The sequence below is a fragment of the Schistocerca americana genome, chromosome 4 (genome assembly GCF_021461395.2).
Source record: "Schistocerca americana isolate TAMUIC-IGC-003095 chromosome 4, iqSchAmer2.1, whole genome shotgun sequence".
In the NCBI taxonomy this organism is placed as follows: domain Eukaryota; kingdom Metazoa; phylum Arthropoda; class Insecta; order Orthoptera; family Acrididae; genus Schistocerca; species Schistocerca americana.
The window spans coordinates 466,720,286-466,741,129 of NC_060122.1; the positions used below are offsets into that span (position 1 = coordinate 466,720,286).

At 38.0% G+C, this 20,844-nt stretch overlaps 1 protein-coding gene across 1 annotated transcript in view; it reads left to right on the top strand.

The window, feature by feature from the left end:
• Positions 1-20,844, top strand: part of LOC124612707 (DNA polymerase epsilon catalytic subunit 1) — a 313,866-nt gene that overhangs the window by 250,474 nt on the left and 42,548 nt on the right. Inside the window, exon 33 of the mRNA XM_047141058.1 lies at positions 16,113-16,242. Coding sequence (XP_046997014.1) covers positions 16,113-16,242 — 130 coding nt within the window. The remainder of the gene's footprint in view (positions 1-16,112; positions 16,243-20,844) is intronic.

Below are 20,844 nucleotides of genomic sequence, written 5' to 3' on the forward strand. Positions count from 1 at the left end.
GCCTGTTTCAGAAGTAACTGCTTGGAGTGCAACCTTATCAGAAAGTGAAATGTGGACATTCAACAGTGCAACAAGGAAAGAATAGAAACTTTTGAAATGTGCTGCTACAAAAGAGGGTGGACTGGTTAAATACTGAAGAGGTATTGCATTGAATAAGAGACAAAAAATTTATGGCACAACTTGACTTAAAGAAGTGACAGGCTGACAAGACACATTCTGAGATAGTAAGAAATAGTTAAGTCTTTACACATGGCGCTGTGCAGCTCACAAGAAACTCAGGAACTTTATTTTTTATGCAAGTCTTGTTATGCCACTTGAGAAATCTGTCGTACATGTCTTACCAAAAATATTATGAAAATGATAGATTGCTACACATTGTAAAGATGACACGTTAAGTTGCAGACAGGCACAATAAAAGACTGTTACACATTGAGCTTTCGACCAAAGTCGTGTCCATTTAAGAAAACACAACCACATTCACACTGGCAGCCACATGTCATGTGCGCATGACCACCATCTCCAGCCACTGCATCCAGAACGCAGCTGTCATGCTGAACAAAAGCAGCCATATGATGTGAGGCAGGGAAGGAGGAGGGATATCAGAACAAGGCTGTCAGGTGCAGTGTCAAGAGGTTATGGAGAAGGGAGAGGAGAGGGAAACACGGAGCAGAACACGAGAGATGCAGAGAAGATGAAAAGACCAGTGGGTATGTCAGCAGAGAGTGCTGCACAACAAGGGTGAGGGGACAGAGGGCGGAAACTGTTGGGTGGAGTATGTGTGGCAGTAGATTACCCTAGGTTGAGTCCAGGATGATTTCGATAGTGGAGAATGTGTTGTAAGGATTACTCCCATCTGCGCAGTTCAGTAAAGCTGGTAGTGGAGGGAAGGATCCAGATAGTGAAGCAACCAACCATTGAAATCAAGCATGCTTCGTTCTGCTGCATGTTGTGCCACAGGGTGGTGCGACTTTGCTCTTGGCCACAGTTTGGCAGTGGCCATTTATCCTGCAGGATAGCTGGTTGGTAGTCATTTCAATATAAAAAGCTGTGCAATGATTAGAGCAAGACTGATGTACCGTACTTGCACGATTATAAGACAAATCCGTCATTTGAAAAATACATTCGCAGACAATCAATCACATGACATGGAATCGCACAGCTGCTACAACAGTCTATTGCTCTCATTAAAATTTGTCAGTTTTGTGAAACACAGGAGGAAATGTAATTAAATTCTAACATCTTACAAACTACTGTTGTTTTTGAACAGGTTTGCAATAAATGTTCTCATACATGTATGGATACCATATACAAACAATAACAGGGAAAAAAGTTGCAGCACAAAAGAAATAGTTACTGTGGTGTAATAAAATTTCAGGAACTCATTTGTCTAGGTAACATATTTAAAATGATTAACGTTGAAAGATCACAGGTTAATGTGGAAAAGGGTTGAGGCTGGGTGGCATGGGAATGGTCTAGTATGTTGAGGAGGCTAGCTGGGTGATAGAACATCACTTTAGGAGGATTGGGAAAGATATTGGGTAGCTGCCTCTCATATGGGGGCATGATGATAGAAAATCAAAACCCTGATAAAGGATACGATTCATCTGCTCCAGTATGGGCTGGTATTACGTGACGAAGGGGGTGCTCCTTTGTAGCTGGTTGCAGGGGAGTGGTGGGAGGATTGGGAGTGTGTGGGGGTATGGCACAAGAAATATGTTTGCTGGTGGAATATGTAATGGATCTAGGAGATCTGTTTTTTTTTTTTTTTTTTTACCAGATTTGTCGATACCAAATTGTAAATGTTTTCTTATATTTTTTGTCAGATTTTTTTTATTATAATTTGCCTTATTATATGTTAATTTACTTATATTTTTGTGAGTGAAAGCATATTGATTACTATTAGTAAATGTGTCGAAGAATAGCAAAGAGACTGATTACAAGTGGAAGCTTGTGTGTTGTGTAAAATGTCTTTGACGCTGGAGTCGTCTTTGACTATAGTCAGTCGGCAGTTAACTCTTGGTGTGTGTTGACGGTAGAAGAATGTGCAGGTCGCCGTCATAAATAATTTTGAACTATGTTACTATTTTTTTATACAAACTATAAGAAGAAACTACATTCGAAAAATTGGTATTTGAAGCACCAAAAATGAGGCAAACACGTTGAACCAGGTCATTTGTGCAGCCGACAAAGACGCATTGTGGAATCATACTCCCAATAGACAACTGAAGCCAAGACCAATTCCGCCTCGTAAACATCTAACGGAAAAGGTACTGTCATGAAATATGCCAAATTTAAGTAAATAAAAAAAATGTGAACATATTTCAACTTTGTGTACCAGCCGGGATAGCATATTTCAACTGGGGACTGTAGCCGGGATATTGTGTTCACGAGATCTTCAACAGTGCTACGAGGAAGAAAATTTTTGTGTGTTAATACCAGTTTTTTCAGAATGTGTTTTACAGTATTTGTGTTCATCGGGAAGTAAAAGTTTTGGAGAAGAAATGTTTCGGCAAAAAATATAATTTTCGACAGAAGAAAATACTTCAAGAATTTTGGTCAACAATCACAGGGATGGAAAACGTGGATTTGCAACAGTAGAAGTGTGTTCCAGATAAGTCACGAAACCTTCGTATTTTGTTAAAACAATCTTTTTATCTCGTATTGTATTGTTGTGTATACATTTTTTTTCTTCACAATGACTTATGAGATTTTCGAGAGTATTGTGCCTAAAATAGAAAGTAGTAATTTAATAGACTTCGAAAATCAGGACAGGTCAAATGAAACAGAAAGAACCGATCAATTTGATTTAAAAAGTTTTCTTATAAATTTCACGAAAGAAATTAAACAGTCAGTTGACGACAATAAGACACTGGGATGAAAAAATTGATAACATTTTGTTGCAAGTCCAAGCAGTCAATACCCAAGTGGGTGATCTTTCGAACAGAGTTGGCAGTGTTGAGGAAAAAATTGAATCTGTGGAAGCAAAAGTAAATGAAATTGATGCTAAATTGAGCGATGAAATTAATACTGTAAAAAATGAGTTACTGGCAGATAGGGAAAGAAATTTAATTGATTTTAATGAGTTGAAAGGGGAAATTAAAAATTTGGATGAGAACACAAAAGTTTTAGTAAAAAATGTACAACAAGAAACTGACAATCGTTTGGTTACTCTAGAAAAAAAAATGATTTAGAAAACAAAAAATCTGTCAAAGAACTTAGCGAAAAAATTGAAAATTTTGACATTGAATTTCAAAGCAAAAATCACAATGTCAACACATACAATCTTGTATCTAATATTCCAGTGAAGCACTTTTCGGTAGATGGACCCTTACATCCCGTTGATTTTATACAGTATTGTAAGGATTGTTTTTTACCTCACTCACCAGATGATATGAAAATTAAATTTGTGAAAAAATTCTTGGAAGGGGAAGCTTTGACTTGGGCAGACCAGATTGTAACTTTGGGGATGACCTTTTCAGAATTTGAATCAAAATTTCTGGAAAATTTTTGGGATGATCTTAAACAAACTAGAATCAAAAGTGAATTTTTGAATGGGAGAAACTATAGAGAATCAGATGGGAACATGAAACAATTTTGCAAAAGTGAACTTCAAAAACTTATTCATTTAACAAAACCTTTGGATGACTTGATCAAAATTGATACCTTAAAGAGAAGATTGTCATCAGCAATGCAGTTGAGTTTAGTTCATTGTCCTGATAGTAATGTAGAGCAGTTTCTCAATTATATTGAAAAGTTGGATAGGGTAACAACAAGAACACACAGTGGGTTTACTCAGAAAGGTAATGGTCAAAATTGGGGAAATGATAACTTTCAAAAAAGGGAACAAAACAATTATCATGGTGTCAGTCAAAATTCACAGGGATATAACAATTTTCAAAAGAAGGACCATAATTTTTATCCAAAACAAGAACGGGAATAATCAACAAAATAGAGAACACTTTAGGGATCAAAATCACAGAAATTTTGCTAGAGATCAGTACAACAGAAACTACCAACAATCAGGTAATGTTTGGCATAGGAATGGGAACAGAAATGTTGATCGGAGACATTGGCAGAACCACAATCAGCAGTTCAAACAGGAACCAGTTGTAACTCAGGAAATAAAAAACGAGTAGACGCCCCCTTGAAGGTCCGCAAGGTTGAGGCAGAAGGTGAGCATGATGAAAGGACCAATGGATGTGACTATCATAAACCCAAACATGACAATTCCAAACCTAACCTATCACATGAGGTCATTAGTTGTTACTTATTGAAGAAATTTCAAGAGGAAAATAATGATGATATTGATAAAGATAAAATTTTCAGTACACAAGAATATACAGTAGATAAAAGTAATTGTGATTTATTTAATTTAACAGAGTTTTACACTTGGGCAGAAAAGAACAACACTTTGTCAGATGATGTAATTTGTAGTAGTTCAGAGACGTGTGTGAATGAAAGAGAGAATGCATGCTGTCAGAATGAAAATATTGGTGAAAGGGATCTGGTAACTTTAGAAAGGGGAAATTATATTTTGGGGGATAATTTGAATGTGTATGACCTGAATATGTATAATGATAATGATGTTGATGATAAAGTTGATTATGATAGTAATGGTATTGATGATGATGTTGAGGAAAGGTGTTTCATTAGTTTAAATAGGGAGTTGGGTATACACATGGTTGAAAATGGATTAAATAGTGAAAATGTTATAGAAATTCCCAGGGATGTTACCAGGATGAATAAGGCTCACAAGCTGGGTGTATGTAAAAGTGTGAATTTTGATGTTGTTGGTAAAGAATCTGACTTCACAAATAATGATGACACATGTATAACTTCTAGCCTAAGTGAAACTTTTACAGATACTAATGACACACACACATTTCTTAATAATCTATGGCTGAACAGTGAAACTATTTCTTTTGACAAGAACTTTAGAAAGATGCTTATTAATGTATGTGAAACTGTATGTCCTGAGTGGTGGAAAAATATGAGATATTTTATTTTTGAAAAGTTGAAGGATAAGTACTTCAATAGTATACAATGTGATTTGGATGAAAATTCTTGGCTATTTGAGATAATAGAGAGTACTAATGACAATTTTGTATCTTGTGCAAATTTTATAACTGTGACAAATAATACATGTAATGATATACCATATGATTCTGATAAGTATAGGTTTGGGGAAATTGAAAGTGATTTATTACGTGAGGATACAGGTTCTGAGAAGAGTGATCAGTTTTGCAGTCCTTATATAAAAGTTCAAATTGGGTCATGGATTGGTAAATGTTTAATTGATACAGGAAGTGAGATCTCGGGAATATCTGAAAGGTTAAGCAAGAAACTGAAAGCGGGCAAAGATTATGTTGAAATGCCAGTTGTTGGGGTAAAGATAAAAGGTGCTACTGGGAAGAACAGTAAATTGGTAAAAAGCCAGGCTTTAGTGACATTTTTAATTGAAGGCAAGTTGTTCACACATGGGTGTTTTGTAATTCAGGAATTTAATGAGGATTTTCTTTTGGGTATGAATTGGATAGTAAAAGTAAACACAGCATTTGATTGGGTTGGAAGAAAACTTGATAGAAACTAGTGAAAGGGAATACATTCAGACAAATTTTGTGAACACACTTGGTGATCAGAGTAATGGAAATTTTGACAGTATCAATTTACTAAAAGAAAATAGATTGGAGAATATTGAAACTCATAGATTTGATACTGATGAAGTTGAATTTGGGAATTTAGTAAATTTGAAAATTTCAGGAACACAAAATTTATCTGGGGAGCAAAAACAACAGTTAGAAAATCTGCTGTGGGAATACAGTGATGTTTTCAGTGACATACCTGGTAGGGTAAAGGGATATCAGTGTGAGCTTCAGGTAAAACCTCATGAACCATTTTTCATAAAACTATACAGTATTGCAGTATCAAAAGGACCTGCTGTTGAGAAAGAGCTGAAAAAGATGGAAGGATGTAATATAATAGAAAGGAGTATCAGTGCATATAATAATCCTCTAGTAGTAGTTTCGAAAAAAGATGGTGGAGTAAGATTGGTTTTGGACTCTAGACACTTAAACAAAATTTTACTCAGACAGACAGACCATCCCGAAAATACTGATGAGTTACTCTATAAATTTACAGATATAAAATATATGTCAAGTTTGGATCTAACTTCGGGTTTTCATCAGGTACCACTTTCGGTTAATTCTAGGAAATATACTGCTTTCTTGTACAATGGTAAGAGTTACCAATATTGTGTTGTGCCATTTGGGTTAAATTCTTCTGTTTCTGAATTTATAAGAGCTTTGGATCATGTACTGGGACAAGAACTTGCATCTAAACTGATAATTTATGTAGATGAAATTTTGGTGACAGGGCAAAATTGGGAGGAACATTTTTCGATTTTGAAGTCAGTTTGTGAAAAACTTAGAAAAGGGGGGATGACATTGAAATTAGAGAAATGTAAATTTGCAGTTTCTGAATTAAAATTTTTGGGTCATGTTGTCACAGACAAGGGAATTTTGGCAGATCCAGAAAAAATTAAAGCAATTTCAGAAATTCCTATTCCTAAGACTAAAGAACAATTAAAGTTGTTCTTTGGGTTATGCGGTTATTACCGAAAACACATAAGTGATCAGAGTCTGAATGCACCATGTTTAAGTCAGTTACTTAAGAAAAACACTGTTTGGGTTTGGGATAAAAGTTGTGAGGAAGAGTTTGATAAAATTAAGGAAGAGTTGAGGAAGCAACACTTATTACACAGACCTGATTTTAATTTACCATTTTGTTTGAACTCTGATAGCAGTAATTATGGGCTTGGAGCAGAGTTATTTCAAGAAAGAGTAGAGAATGGAGTTAAGATACATTGTACCATAACATTTGCAAGCAGAATGTTGCTCAAGCATGAGAAAAATTATACAGTCACAGAGAAGGAACTTTTGGCAATTCATTGGGCTTTTACAAAATTTAAAATTTACCTTATTGGACATAAAACCATAGTATTTTCGGATCACAAAGCTTTGAGTTACTTACAAGAGTGCAAATTATACCACAGTAGATTGACCAGATGAGCAATATTTCTGCAACAGTTTGACTTTGAAATCAAACACATAAAAGTTTTTTAAAATGTAGTAGCTGATTCACTTTCAAGGTTACCAATTGGGGGAGAAAAGGAGATTTTTGAACAAGAGGAGGAAAAGCAATTTAAAATTAGATACTTGAAAGGGGTGGAAAATGAGAAAACAATTAGAGCTATGTGTAACAAAATTAGAAAAAATCAAAATTTGGATCAGAGTTGGAAATTAATTAAAGAATGTTTAGGCAAGAAGGGGTATGAGAAACTTGATAAATTTTACAAATTACATAAGGGGATTTTATTTCGGAGAACAGATGTAGATTCTGATAATTGGAAATTGTGTTGGCCAGAGGCAGATGCCGATAAGCTGATCATTTACATACATGAAAGTTTTGGTCATTGTGGGATACAGAAGTGCATTCAAAAGATACAAGAAGACGTTTATTTTTACAATATTGGAAAGAAGGTAAGAAAAGAATTGGCAACCTGTGACAAATGTCAGAGAGTTAAAGTGAGCAATCAAAGATGTGGTGGAGAGATGCAAAACATTATTCCGGAAAAACCTTTAGATCTTATCGCAGTGGACTTATATGGAATGTTACCAAAGAGTAAAGGTGGTCACTGTTACATATTTGTTATGGTAGATGTATTTTCAAAATTAATTGAACTATATCCAGTGAAAAAAGTTACTAGCCATGAAATTATAATAAAAATTGAAAGAGATTATTTCGCACAGGTGGGTAAACCAAAAGCTATATTATCAGATAATGGTTCACAGTTCACCTCTAAAATTTGGAGAAAGTTTATTGAAAGATCAAAATTTATTCTCCATCCACCAATCCTGCAGAAAGATATATGAGGGAAATTGGGAGACTTTGTAGAACCAATAGTAGCCATGAACATCCAACCTGGTTTGAGCACATTCGAAATTTTGAAGATATTATGAATAGCCTACAACATAGTTCCACAGGATTTTCACCGTATGAGATTATGTTTAATATTAGACCTCCAAATCTTATATCAGAACTTACTGAATTTCCTAAATGTACACCTTTAACTATGCAAGAGAGAGAAATATTGTCAGGGAAACTATGAGGAAACAAGGGGAAAAGAGGAATAAAAGACATAACAATGGGGTAAAATTAACCACTTTCAAAATTGGGGATCTTGTTCTGGTCAAATCTCTTGAAAAATCAAAAATGTTAACTTCAGAAATTAAAAAATTCTTTGATATCTATATCGGGCCTTTTGAAGTCATAGAAAATCCGCACCGTAATGCTTATCGTTTGGTGTATCCTAAGTCAAAGAAATTATTTGGTCTCAGGAATGTTGAGTCTTTGAAACTATATAAACAGAAATCATAATTTCAAAATTTAAATAACCTATTATCATCTAAAACAAAAGTCCTCCACTGGAATATGCTTGCTAGAACAAAACTACCGGTACAACCAAGTATGTATATTTGCATGTATAAATTAATAATTTGAAGTCACATGTTAATTGAAACTGATGAAAAAACACTGTTGTAACAAAGAATGAGAGAGAGATTTATTTTTACTTTTTTACAAAAAAAAAGTCTCCCTAGAGAGCATTTCTGAATTTTTCTAATTTTTGGAAGCTAAGTCTTCCCTGTGGGTGAAGGCATGCATGTGAGGACATGCATGCAAAGGTATAAGTTTCAAAAACAATTTTAGATAAAGCCTCATGATATATGAGCAATTTATTGTTGTTTATACTGATGTTGTGGGGAGCGAAAGTACTCTTCACAAGAATGTGACTTGTAGTAATATTGTAGTAGAGAGGCAAGTGTACATAAATAATTGCAAAAAATTTAGATAATACTGATGTATCTTTAGCTGTACTAAAAGAAGTAAATCATAAGCAAAAAAATATACAAAACAAAGAAAAAACATGAGTAAAAAAAATTTAAAAAAGAAAATCAGAAGTAAAAATATATAAAAGGCAAATATATAGGGAAAAAAACACTACACTATATATGTCCAGTATCATTTTTACTGTACAATATGTAAGCATAATGAAATTAACAGTAATATAAAAAAAAAAATTAAATCTTATTTTAGGAAATGAGTTTTACCTTTCTATTATTTTCAATCTGTATGCTGTATGTTAGAATATTTCTCATGTATGTTTTATACCATGTATATTTGTCATGTCAAATAATTTCTTTACTTGAATTTTTTTTTGTATGAGATTGATGGGGAAGGATCATTGCAACAACAGCCAGTAACAAGTCCACAGATTCAAAGAGTCCAAATTTGGAAGAGGTTATCAGACTGCATCATTAATGTATTAATTGTGTAATACAGATCCATTACTGAGAGTGTTCGGGATTTTGTTGTATATGTCCATAACAACAAAAGCCCTGGGGAGCAGTTGTAATGGATCTGGGAGATCTGTTATTTTTTTTTTACCAGATTTGTCGATACCAAATTGTAAATGTTTTCTTATATTTTTTGTCAGATTTTTTTTATTGTAATTTGCCTTATTATATGGTAATTTACTTATATTTTTGTGAGTGAAAGCATATTGATTACTATTAGTAAATGTGTCGAAGAATAGCAAAGAGACTGATTACAAGTGGAAGCTTGTGTGTTGTGTAAAATGTCTTTGACGCTGGAGTCGTCTTTGACTATAGTCAGTCGGCAGTTAACTCTTGGTGTGTGTTGACGGTAGAAGAATGTGCAGGTCGCCGTCATAAATAATTTTGAATTATGTTACTATTTTTTTTATACAAACTATAAGAAGAAACTACATTCGAAGAAATGATATTTGAAGCACCAAAAAATGAGGCAAACACGTTGAACCAGGTCATTTGTGCAGCCGACAAAGACGCATTGTGGAATCATACTCCCAATAGACAACTGAAGCCAAGACCAATTCCGCCTCGTAAACATCTAACGGAAAAGGTACTGTCATGAAATATGCCAAATTTAAGTAAATAAAAAAAAAATGTGAACGTATTTCAACTTTGTGAGTGGCAACACAGTAGGTAGAATCATCAGGTTGATGTACAGATTTGGAGTCAGGGTGCTTGGGTGTGTGAGTGTTCCTTCTGTCATACAAAATCACACCCCAGATCAACTGGCCTCCTCCTAACCAACACACGGCCATCACTGGCACTGAGGCAGAACCAGGTGTCGTCAGAAAGTACAGCTAACCACCACCCTGCCCTCCAATGAGTTCTTGCTTGATACCACTGAAGTCACAAATAGCAGTGGTCTCGGGGAAGTGGAATGCACGCTACAGGGTGTCTGGCTTGGAGCTGTCATTGATGTAACTGACTTGTAACAATTTGTTGTGTCACTGCAGTACCAAACGTTGCTGCTGCAGATGCAGTACCACACCAGAACCATATGCAAAACACAATGGTCTTCCCTCTTGGGTGTGCCACATGGCCATCTGCAGCCCAGTCTACTTGCGACTGTACGTACTCGCGACCACCGTTGCAAGCAATTGTGTACAGTGGCTAATTCCTGCCAAGCCTTTCTGCAATATCACAATAGGAACATCCAGCTTCTCATAGCCCTATTACATGACCTCGTTCAAACACTATTAGGTGTTGATAGTGGTGTCTTTGTCACCTTAAAGTCAGTCTTGACTAACACCAACTCACCACATCCAATCTCAAAGATAACTAACACTCATGACACTTACAGCATAATTTACAGGAAACCTGATTGGCTTTCCTCATAATGGCACTACTAGAGCCAATCTTATGTGATGCGTGCAAAATTTGAATACACATTTTTCATATATAAAAACATGCCTCTGACTTTCATTTATGTCACACAACTCCTTGGTGTGGTTTTTTTCCCATTAGTGTATTAGCATATTTGTGTGTAGCATTCTGTGTTAGTTTGCAGAAATTAATTATCAGTTGATAATGATTCAGTATTTTGATTAATAAAAAAAAAAAACATCCCAAAGGTGTTCTGTGTTCTATAGGATGCAGGCCAGTCCATTACAGGGATGTTATTGTCGTGTAACATCTTCACCACAGGCCGTGCATTATGAACAGGTGCTCGATCTTGTTGAAAGATGTAATTGTCATCTCCGAATTGCTCTTCAACAGTGGGACGCAAGAAGGTGCTTAAAACATCAATTTAGGCCTTTGTTGTGATAGTGCCACACAAAACAACAAATAGTGCAAGCCTGCTCCATGAAAAACACGACCACACCATAACACCACCGCCTTCGAATTTTACTGTTGGCATTACACATGCTAGCAGATGACGTTCACCGGGCATTCGCCATACCTACACCCTGCCATCGGATCGGCAACATTGTGTACCATGATTCGTCACTCCACACAACGTTTTTCCACTGTTCACTCTTCCAATGTTTACACTCCTTACACCAAGCAAAGTGTCATTTGGCATTTACCGCCGTGATGTGTGGCTTATGAGCAGCCACTCGACCATGAAAGCCAAGTTTTCTCACCTCCTGTCTGAGTGTCATAGTACTCGCACTCGATCCTGATGCAGTTAGGAATTCCTATGTGATTGTCTGGATATATGTCTGCCTATTACACATTACAACCCTCTTCAACTGTCGGCAGTCTCTGTCAGTCAACAGACGAGGTCAGTCTGTACACTTTTGTGCTGTACGTGTCCTTTCATGTTCCCACTTCACTATCACATCGTAAACAGTGGACCTAGGTGTGTGGAAATATTGCGTGCAGATGAATGACACAAGTGGCACCCAATCACCTGACCCCATTTGAAGTCTGTTAGTTCTGTGGAGTGCCCCATTCTGCTGTATCACAATGTCTAACGATTACTGGGGTCACTGATATGGAGTACCTGGCAATAGGTGGCAGCTAATATGAAAAACGTATGTTTTTTTTTGGGATGTCCAGATAAGTTCGATCACATAGCGTATGTCTTATTTGTTTTGAACAGAAGTCTGCAGATACCAGTTACTGAATGGTGGCCCCTATCTTGATTGCACATGAGGCTGGATTCTTCCTGTACATCGGTCAAGAGGCCTGAAGATAGCCCAGTGAAATGGCAAAATAGGTTGCATAAATAAATTACATTCAAAATATAGACAGCTGAAGGTGCTATTGATTTTACATTCATCCGCAGTCCCTCAATCATCCCGTATGAAAATAGATCAAGAAAAGCTCTCTGCTCATATAAGGACAACCATTGCATGATCATTTTTAACCATAAATGAGAGTATACTAAGCAAGTCTTAAGTATTTTTAGGTTGCAATGATAGATTCAGTGTTTCTCAAAAATATTTTAAAAGTGACTCTTTGATGCTGATTGACCATCTCATGACAGTAACTAAAAATAGCAAGACCACAGGGAATAAACAATATACATCTTCCAAATTACCAGTACTTAAAAGGTTAGAATCCACACACTTCTTATAAATAAAATTCCTCTATTGAAAGGTGAGCTTTTAGTTTCAGAGTATAATTTACCGCACAATTGGAATAATGAAGAATATTTGACAATGATAAGTCCGGGCCAATTTAACTTTATGCTTTGGTCATTAATATCATACATTTTGTAATGCCATAACAGAAACTATCCTCATTAATCCAAGAACAAAGAGGAAAATTCATCGGCTTAGAGTCACTGGTGGCCACTAGATGACAGACACTGCCCCTTACCCACAGCAGCGAGCATTCCCTCCAACCAACGAAAGTGACAAGGGTGGGTAGTGGTGTGCTGCCAAGCAACATGTGTGCAACATACCACACATACCACTCTCAACCACTGGTGACCACAGGAATGTGGCTAGCTTGCCCAGGCTGAGTGGTTGGTGTCTCTGCTTAGTACAGATGCAGTACTACAGCTAAATGAAGCAATGGAAGTGCCCACTAGCTAAATATTGTAATAAATGCATTGAAATCTACCCTAATTGCAGTACACTAGAGGTGACAAGTTTCTGATCAGGGTTTCAGAGGTTTCCCCAATCCATAAGGATGGGATGGGGATGTGGTCAGCTGCAGTACTATGCAAAATCATTGAAACTAGATGTTAATGCCATGCAGTTGTTGTTTCTCTTAAAGTAACTTTCTTGACTGATCATGCTATGAGGAATAAATGTGAATGGGTTGTTTGACAGCACATGGTGCGTACAGTTTGACAATTTAAAGTCTGCTAATAATCAATAAATTTACCATGCCAACGATACAGTAAGAAGAAGAAGAAGAAGAAATGTCTTATTACAGAGGAACAGAGCAGAGATCAGATATTTTAAGAAGAAAATTAAGAATAATATTACAGGCATGGAATGAATCTCAAACAAAATAGCAAGACTTGGTTCAAAAATGAAGAAAAGGTATAGCATGAAAATTGTCTGTCTGAGCACCAGCATGCTCATATTCTGATGAAGAGTTTACCTCTAAAAAGAGTTATAGAAACAGATAAATGACAGGTATCCCACTACAAGTTGATAATAGGGCCTTTTAATGTATGGGCAGCATAAAAGCTGAAGAAAAATTCTTCAGTGTCACGCTACTGCACAATGTAGTTGCCTGTGTGTATGTGAGTGTGTAGCTACCACTCAGTGCTCCAGTTGTACAGTGATCAGTTGCCCTCATTCTTTTGATTGTTTGTATGCCACCCAGGACTTTCCAGTTTCAATTAACAATACAGAGAGTTCTCTAACAGGAGAGGTATCAAGAATGGTGTCCCACAGGTTCTTGGGTCCCTTATTGTTCTTAATATATACTAATGACTTACCACTCTATATTCAATAAGATGCAAAGCTAGTTCTTTTTGCTGATGATACAGGTATAGTAATCACACCCCAAGAAACAAGAATTAGCTGAGGAAATTGCAAATAATGGCTTTAAGAAAATTATTAAGTGGTTCTCTGCAAATGGACTATCACTAAATTTTGAGAAAACACAGTATATACAATTCTGTACAAATGGCATAACACCATTGATAAATATAGACTATTAACAGAAGGCTGTTGCTAAGACAGAATCAAATATTCAAAATTTCTGGGCATGTGGATTGATGAGAAATGCAATTGGAAGATGCATATGGATGATCTGCTGAAATGATTAGTTTATTGCAAATTTTGGCGATAAACATATCAGTAAGTTAACCTACTATACCTGTTTCGTTTACTGCTTTCATATGACATCATATGATTCATCATTACGAGAAAAGTATTCTTTGCACAAAAGTGTGTAATCAGAATAATAGCTGGAGCCCACCAAAGACCACCTTGCTGACATTTATTTAAGGACTCGGTATATTCACAGTAGCTTCAGATTTCATATATTCACGTATGAAATTTGTTATTAATAACTCACCCCAATGCAAAAATAACAGTCAAGCGCTTAGCTACAACACTAGAAGAAAGGGCCATCATCACTAACCTGGGTTAAATGTGACTTTGGCACAGAAAGGTGTGAATTATGCTGCCTCAGAAATCTTTGGTCATTTGCCAAATAGCAATAAAAGTCTGACAGATAGTCAACCAACCATTAAAAACAAATTAAAAGAATTTCTGAATGGTGACTCCCTCTACTCAATAGATGAATATTTAGATATGAAGTAGTAACTGTAAAATAAAATAAACAAATTATTTTGTGTAAAGAAAACTTACATCAAAGTGACACATTCCATATCATTATGAAATGTCGTTATTCATTATCTATGGAACAAGTATTAATGTATGTATGCATATACTGAACAGGGTAACAGATGTAGTAAAAGTCAATCTTCAGTAAGTAGAAGATAGTCCAATGAAAACCACATACACTGATGCCCACGTATAAAACTGTAGCAAATGTTAACAGCAGTTAGTTACATTTGCTTTATAATTTAGTCCACAATACCATTGTAACATAATCACGTGATCAAAGGACATGTTATTCCATTAAGTGAGCGCAACACCTTCACACGTGCAGCGAAGGTCAGTTATTGGAATGTTGTTCATTGGCGATTGCTAGTCACTAATTAATTCTGTCACTGATGGAGTTGCTTGTGCATCAGTAATACCCAAAACCCTCATCAGTGGTGTCATGAAAATCCCCTTACTGTTATGGAAAAACATTTTGACATTGGTCCTCGGTAAATGTGTGGGTTGGTGTAATCACCAATGAGATAATTACATTTGTAGTATGAACAGTGAATTACCATACTAGTCATCTTTATTGGTCAACAATATCATCATACTGCATCCTATTTAATGATTTAGGTGTTGTGATTGATGAAAAATAGAGTGCTACTTTCACAAAAAAAATTACACATTAGAAAGATAGCTGCATTTTGTATTTATGAGTCAGTGGTGGAATGTACGAGAATGTAATTTAAACTGTAAATTATGTGTGTTATTTTACATCAAGAAGTTGCTTCTATAATTTATTACATGCTCCGAATCATTTTTATGACATGTCTTGTATGCACAGCATTCAAACACCTGTAACTTTGTGTGTACTGATAACTGTAAATATGTTTGTATCAATATTTTAATACAGAATTGTCCTTTCTGCTGCATCCTAAAATATTTATTTTTTTATCCCAAAAATGTACATAATTTTCTAAGAAAATAGAACTTTGTGTGTATTCTGACTCAGGAACTGCCATTTACTTACAAGTTTCAATATTGTAATTTCCATGTTATATTTAGAAGTAAGTAAAAGGCTGATCGTCTGCACTGGGAATAGTAACTGCTTGATATAACAGTCTCACCAAGAAGAGAGACAAAATTAATGCTTTTTACAGTTTTAATATTGATATTTGCACATCATGGAGGTGCTTCTGTACTTTGTGTGTGAGAACTTGCTTTCTATGAGAATGCCATGTACTCACAGCAATGAGTGGTAACAACTCAATTGGTTCTGGCATTGGCGGAAGACAAGTGACATTGAAAGTGTGGTCTTTGATCTTTTCCCTATTCTTCAGAGTAACTTGAATGTATTTGTCCTTATACTCCTATTAACATTTTTGCTGTATTATTGTTCCCAGTTTCAAATCATCCCACAGTAGTGCAGTGTAGATGTTGCAGTATGCAGTTACTGATAGAAATAAATATTTTGCAGGATGACAGAGTCTATACAGGAGAAAGCTCGCAAACATAGACCCACTGCTGATGATGAAGTATCACCATTATTAATAAACTCAACAGTCAATAAGAATCCAGCATTAGAATTTGTTAAGGCAGTGTGCAAGGTACTTGTATTTCATTGTTAACTATTTTTTAATTATTAATTTAATAATGCACTGACTAAGCACAGTTTAATTGAACACTTGGATCTCAAAAAATTATAATTTTCTTGTGTAATTTTTGGAAACAACTGAAATTTTGCAATTTTTCTGTTATTCTTTATACACTAGAACTTTCAAAATCTGAGGACGTTCCAATAACATCATTTCAGTAAAAAAATTTCACCTCCGTATTCCAATACAGTGGAATATGCAGAATATGCATTTATGATATATTTGATTTTTTTTCTGGAATATCTTCCAGATTTAGATAGCTTCTAAAGTTGTACAAACACTCAGTGTTAATGCACTGTCTTTCTTGTTTTTAGGCCTCCTTTTTTCCACAGTTGCAGTTGTACAAATAATGTAGATTATATACCATGTTTTGTGACTGTAATAAAAGTCCTTATTTTCCTTCAACATCTGTCACTGTTGCTATAATAGTTGTTTCTTTGTGATAACTAGTTGCATCTGTGTAATGGTTAATGGTGAGGAATAATGTACAACATGTTGTATCTGAGTAATGAGTATAATGCATTTTTGGTTACTTGCATGTAGATTGGTGGGAACCATTTGCTTACACTTAAATCTAAGGCTATTGTCTGAAAATGGCCGTGCTTGCCCAAAACTAGTCACCACAAAGAAATTACTATCACAACTGTGATGGATGTGCCAGCCATGCAGCAAAAACACATGAACAGACCAGAGCTGCTCATGGTCGGCCCAAGTTAGCTGCATCAGATATCCGCGGCATGCATACCTGTCAATAGGCAAAATTGTGGCAACGTGTGGCGCCCACGAATGCAACAGAAAAAGCTACGGGCAGTGCAAACTAAGGTGCCATACAGTATGGACACTTATTTCAAGAGTCTATAACTTCAATCCGCAGGCCACATGGGTCGAGCTTTACACGAGCTCCCCACAGACTCGTACAGAAGTTTGTTTGGTGCTTCCCATTCGTTTCCACTTTCACTTTGTCCCATCTGCAAAATACACAGCACCCTGCGATCCCGAGGAAAAAGTTCATTTCGTTCTGGACACGTGTCCCCTCTTCTCACCCAATCGGATGACACACTCGTCATCGAGGAGTGTACATCCTCTGACATCAGTGTTCAAGTGGAACTGTTAAGCAAAGACAATTATCGCGATCGCTGGTTAATGGACATTGCAGTCTGATTTCATTTTTGTCACTTGTTCATTTACTCATTTGGCAGAATAAATACATTTTTGGCAAGTGTAGTTATCAGCTGTCGTTACCACACAGTCACCGTAGCTTACATCCTGAACAGAGTGCATGGGTGAGATAGTAAAGTCGGCTCACTGGATGACTAGCATGTAAGTGGCGATACCCACATGTTCCCCCTTCACTGGTGACCCCGACGTGACCGCTAGGCTAAATACGTGGTGACGCACTTTCATCACTGTGACGTGAAACCGCGAGTGATGTAACATGTACTCCCTCATGTACTTAGAATGAATTTTTGAACAAACCATTGTGAAGTAGGTGCTAAAGCAAGATAATGACTTTGGAAAAGCTGCAAAAGACAATAGACAGTAGACAGAAGACAATAGATGAGCTGCTAACACGCAACCAGTGACTGGAGAGTGAGCTACAGGCACTCTCCGCACGCACAGTCTCTGCCCACCTGGTACCAGCTGGCCACACCAGCACCTCCCACTGTTATAGGAGCGGCGGCAAGCACAGGACGTGTGTTGATTAGGCTGCCGCTCTTTTGGCCCTGCAACCCAATCATGTGGTTCAGCCAAGGGGAGGGGATTTTCTTGAGAAACATCACCATATGCGGCCTCGCCAAATTCAAATACGTCGTGAGCCAACTAGATCAAGACTACGCAGCCGAAGTGCGGGACATAATCACCACCCCGCCGACACAGTCTTCATATAACTGACAAAAACAGGAGTTAATACGGCAAATTTTATAATCTCAGCAATAACAGGTGCATCACTTGCTGGCCCAAGAGGAGTGCGGCGACAGGAGGCCATCTCAGCTTATGCACCATATGCGGAGTCTTGCACAGTCTGACATGGTCCGAGACTCGCTGTTGCATGTTATCTGGATGCGCAGCCTTCTAGCACAACAGCAAACAGAATTGCAGCTGTATGCAGTCACAGACTTGGCTGATCGGTACATGACATGCTTGCAACGGGGCTCAATACCACTGCCATGGCAGCCTACAATGCCGTTGCCATGCCAGCAAATTTGCCTCCGCACCGATACCCATCTGCTGCAGCCACTGGCGCATGGATGCAAACCTGCCCCAACTAGTTCAGGACTTGGCCACACAGGTGGCAGCAGTCAACACACAGGTCGACCGGTTGGCCCACTCATGGACAGAGGGCAGTAGGTGCCGTAGCAGCAGCAGGTCCCAATACCGCCTATCTTGCTTGCACAGTTGGTAGTGCAGTACCAGCCGTTCTGGAGGTACGTCAGTGACGTTAGAGCAGCAGCAGAGCAGGCTAGGCTGGTATCATTCCCACATTGGCAAGGAATTGACAAAGGTTTGTCCTCCCTGCTCGCACCCAAATGTCAGCTGCAACCAGGACTAGGTGCAAGTGGCTTCAGTGCAACATCCAGGCATCTCTTCGCAACTGAACAGGCTGGCAGTGTGAAGTACCTTGTGAACACAGGTTCCGATTGTCTATTTTCCCCCGATGTATGCTAAGAAGCTGCCAGAAGGCTGAGGTGCTGTCTATTATGGCATCAAAGACTTCAACAATAAAAACATGGCAGTCATCACCGAAATTTAGACCTTGGACAGTGTGGCACGTTCCTTTGGACATTTGCTGTGGCTGATCTCGTCAAGCCAGTCCTGGGTGCGGATTTCCTTGGCCCCTACAACTTATGAGCCGATATCGTGAACACCCTGCTGATTGATTCGATGGCAAATTTCAAATTAGCGATGGCCGACCACTTTCTTCAACGTTAAACCAATGAAGTCCCCCAGAATGTACGCAGACATACTGGACAAATTTCCAGAGCTCACTCGCCCACCTGGTGCACCGAGGGACGTCAAAACATTTGATGGTCAACTAAATTTTGACTACACCCAGCCTACTCACCTCGTGCCGTCCATTCTGACTTGCGCCCAAGCGACTCGCTGAAGCAACGGCTGAGATCAAGGCCATGTTGCGACATGGCATTGTTCGACCATCATGCAGCCCATGGTCCTCTGCCCTGCAGTGCTGGAACACCTATTGCGAAAGGAAGGACTCCTCTTAACTGGACGGATACAATGAAGAGAAGCTTTATTAAGTCCAAATGAAGCCTTGCAGAAGCAACGCTGCTCGCTCACCCTGTGCATAACACTAAACTAGCCATGGCCATGGTCATGGATGCTAGCCAGTCAGCCATTGGAGCAGTGCTTCAACAATGCTTCAGTGGCAGCCAATTGGTTTCTTCTCATGAAAGCTTTCAGAGTCACAATGTGCATGAAATGCTTACAATCACGAGTTGCTTGCAATGTTTGAGGCAGTAAAATACTTCTGCCCATCAGTAGAAGCTCGTCCCTTCATAATTTTCACTAACCACGCATTTGCAGGCAATAATGGCAATTGTGTGCCGTGCCAATTGCGGCAGTTGGAGTATGTGTCACAGTTCTCCAAAGACATCCATCATATTTTCAGAATTGACAACATCGTTGCTGACTGCCTGTTCCGCACTTGTGCCGTTAACTCTCCTCCCGTGAACTCGGAGGACTTTGCCGAAGGACAGAAGAATGACAAACTTTCAACAGGCACACACTGCTTGGTTCTCCTGGAGAAATTCAAGCGCACTGCTTTCAACCGTGTCCACAGACTGTCACACCCCCACGTCAACTCCACCGTGTTACTCATGGCAGTGCATTTCATCATGTGTTTCCAAGTATGCGTAATAACGATTGGTTATTTGATTGTGCTCTGGAAATTGTCTTAAATGCCATATTATGTCATTTTATTCTCATTTACATTGACATTTTGTTTTGGATTTTACATTTTGGAATATGAGTTAGGAATGGTGTGTAGTGCCACACTGTACAAATACTTCTATAAAAACACATGAAAGTGTGTAATCAATGGGCAAGCACCTGCAATGCGTGCCTAAGTCGGAAGGCACACTCTCACACTTGTCAGCACCTTTCCCGATGTGACAAGCTGTTTTACACATGTCCATGTCGACATTGTGGACCGTCTCCCTCTGTCCCAAGGCAAGCATTATCTCCTGACAATGGTAGACTGCTTGCCGGAGGTAACACCTGTAGCGGACATCATTGCCAACACCATAAGCACAGACTTCGCCAACACCTGGGTGGCATGCTTCAGCTGCCCTAGTCATGTTACAGTGGATTGCAGCTGCCAGTTTGACTATGCACTGTTCAGCTGCTCGACTGTGTGGCGTGCAGTTACACAGAACTACCAGCTACCATCCGGCATCTAATGACATAATCGAGCTGCTCCATTGAACACTAAGAGCCACTCTAGCTTGTCACAGCACTGCCTGGACAGATGCATTCAGGTTCGGCCTGCAAGTAACACAGAAATAAGAGATTGGCACTTCTCCAGCCGACCTTATG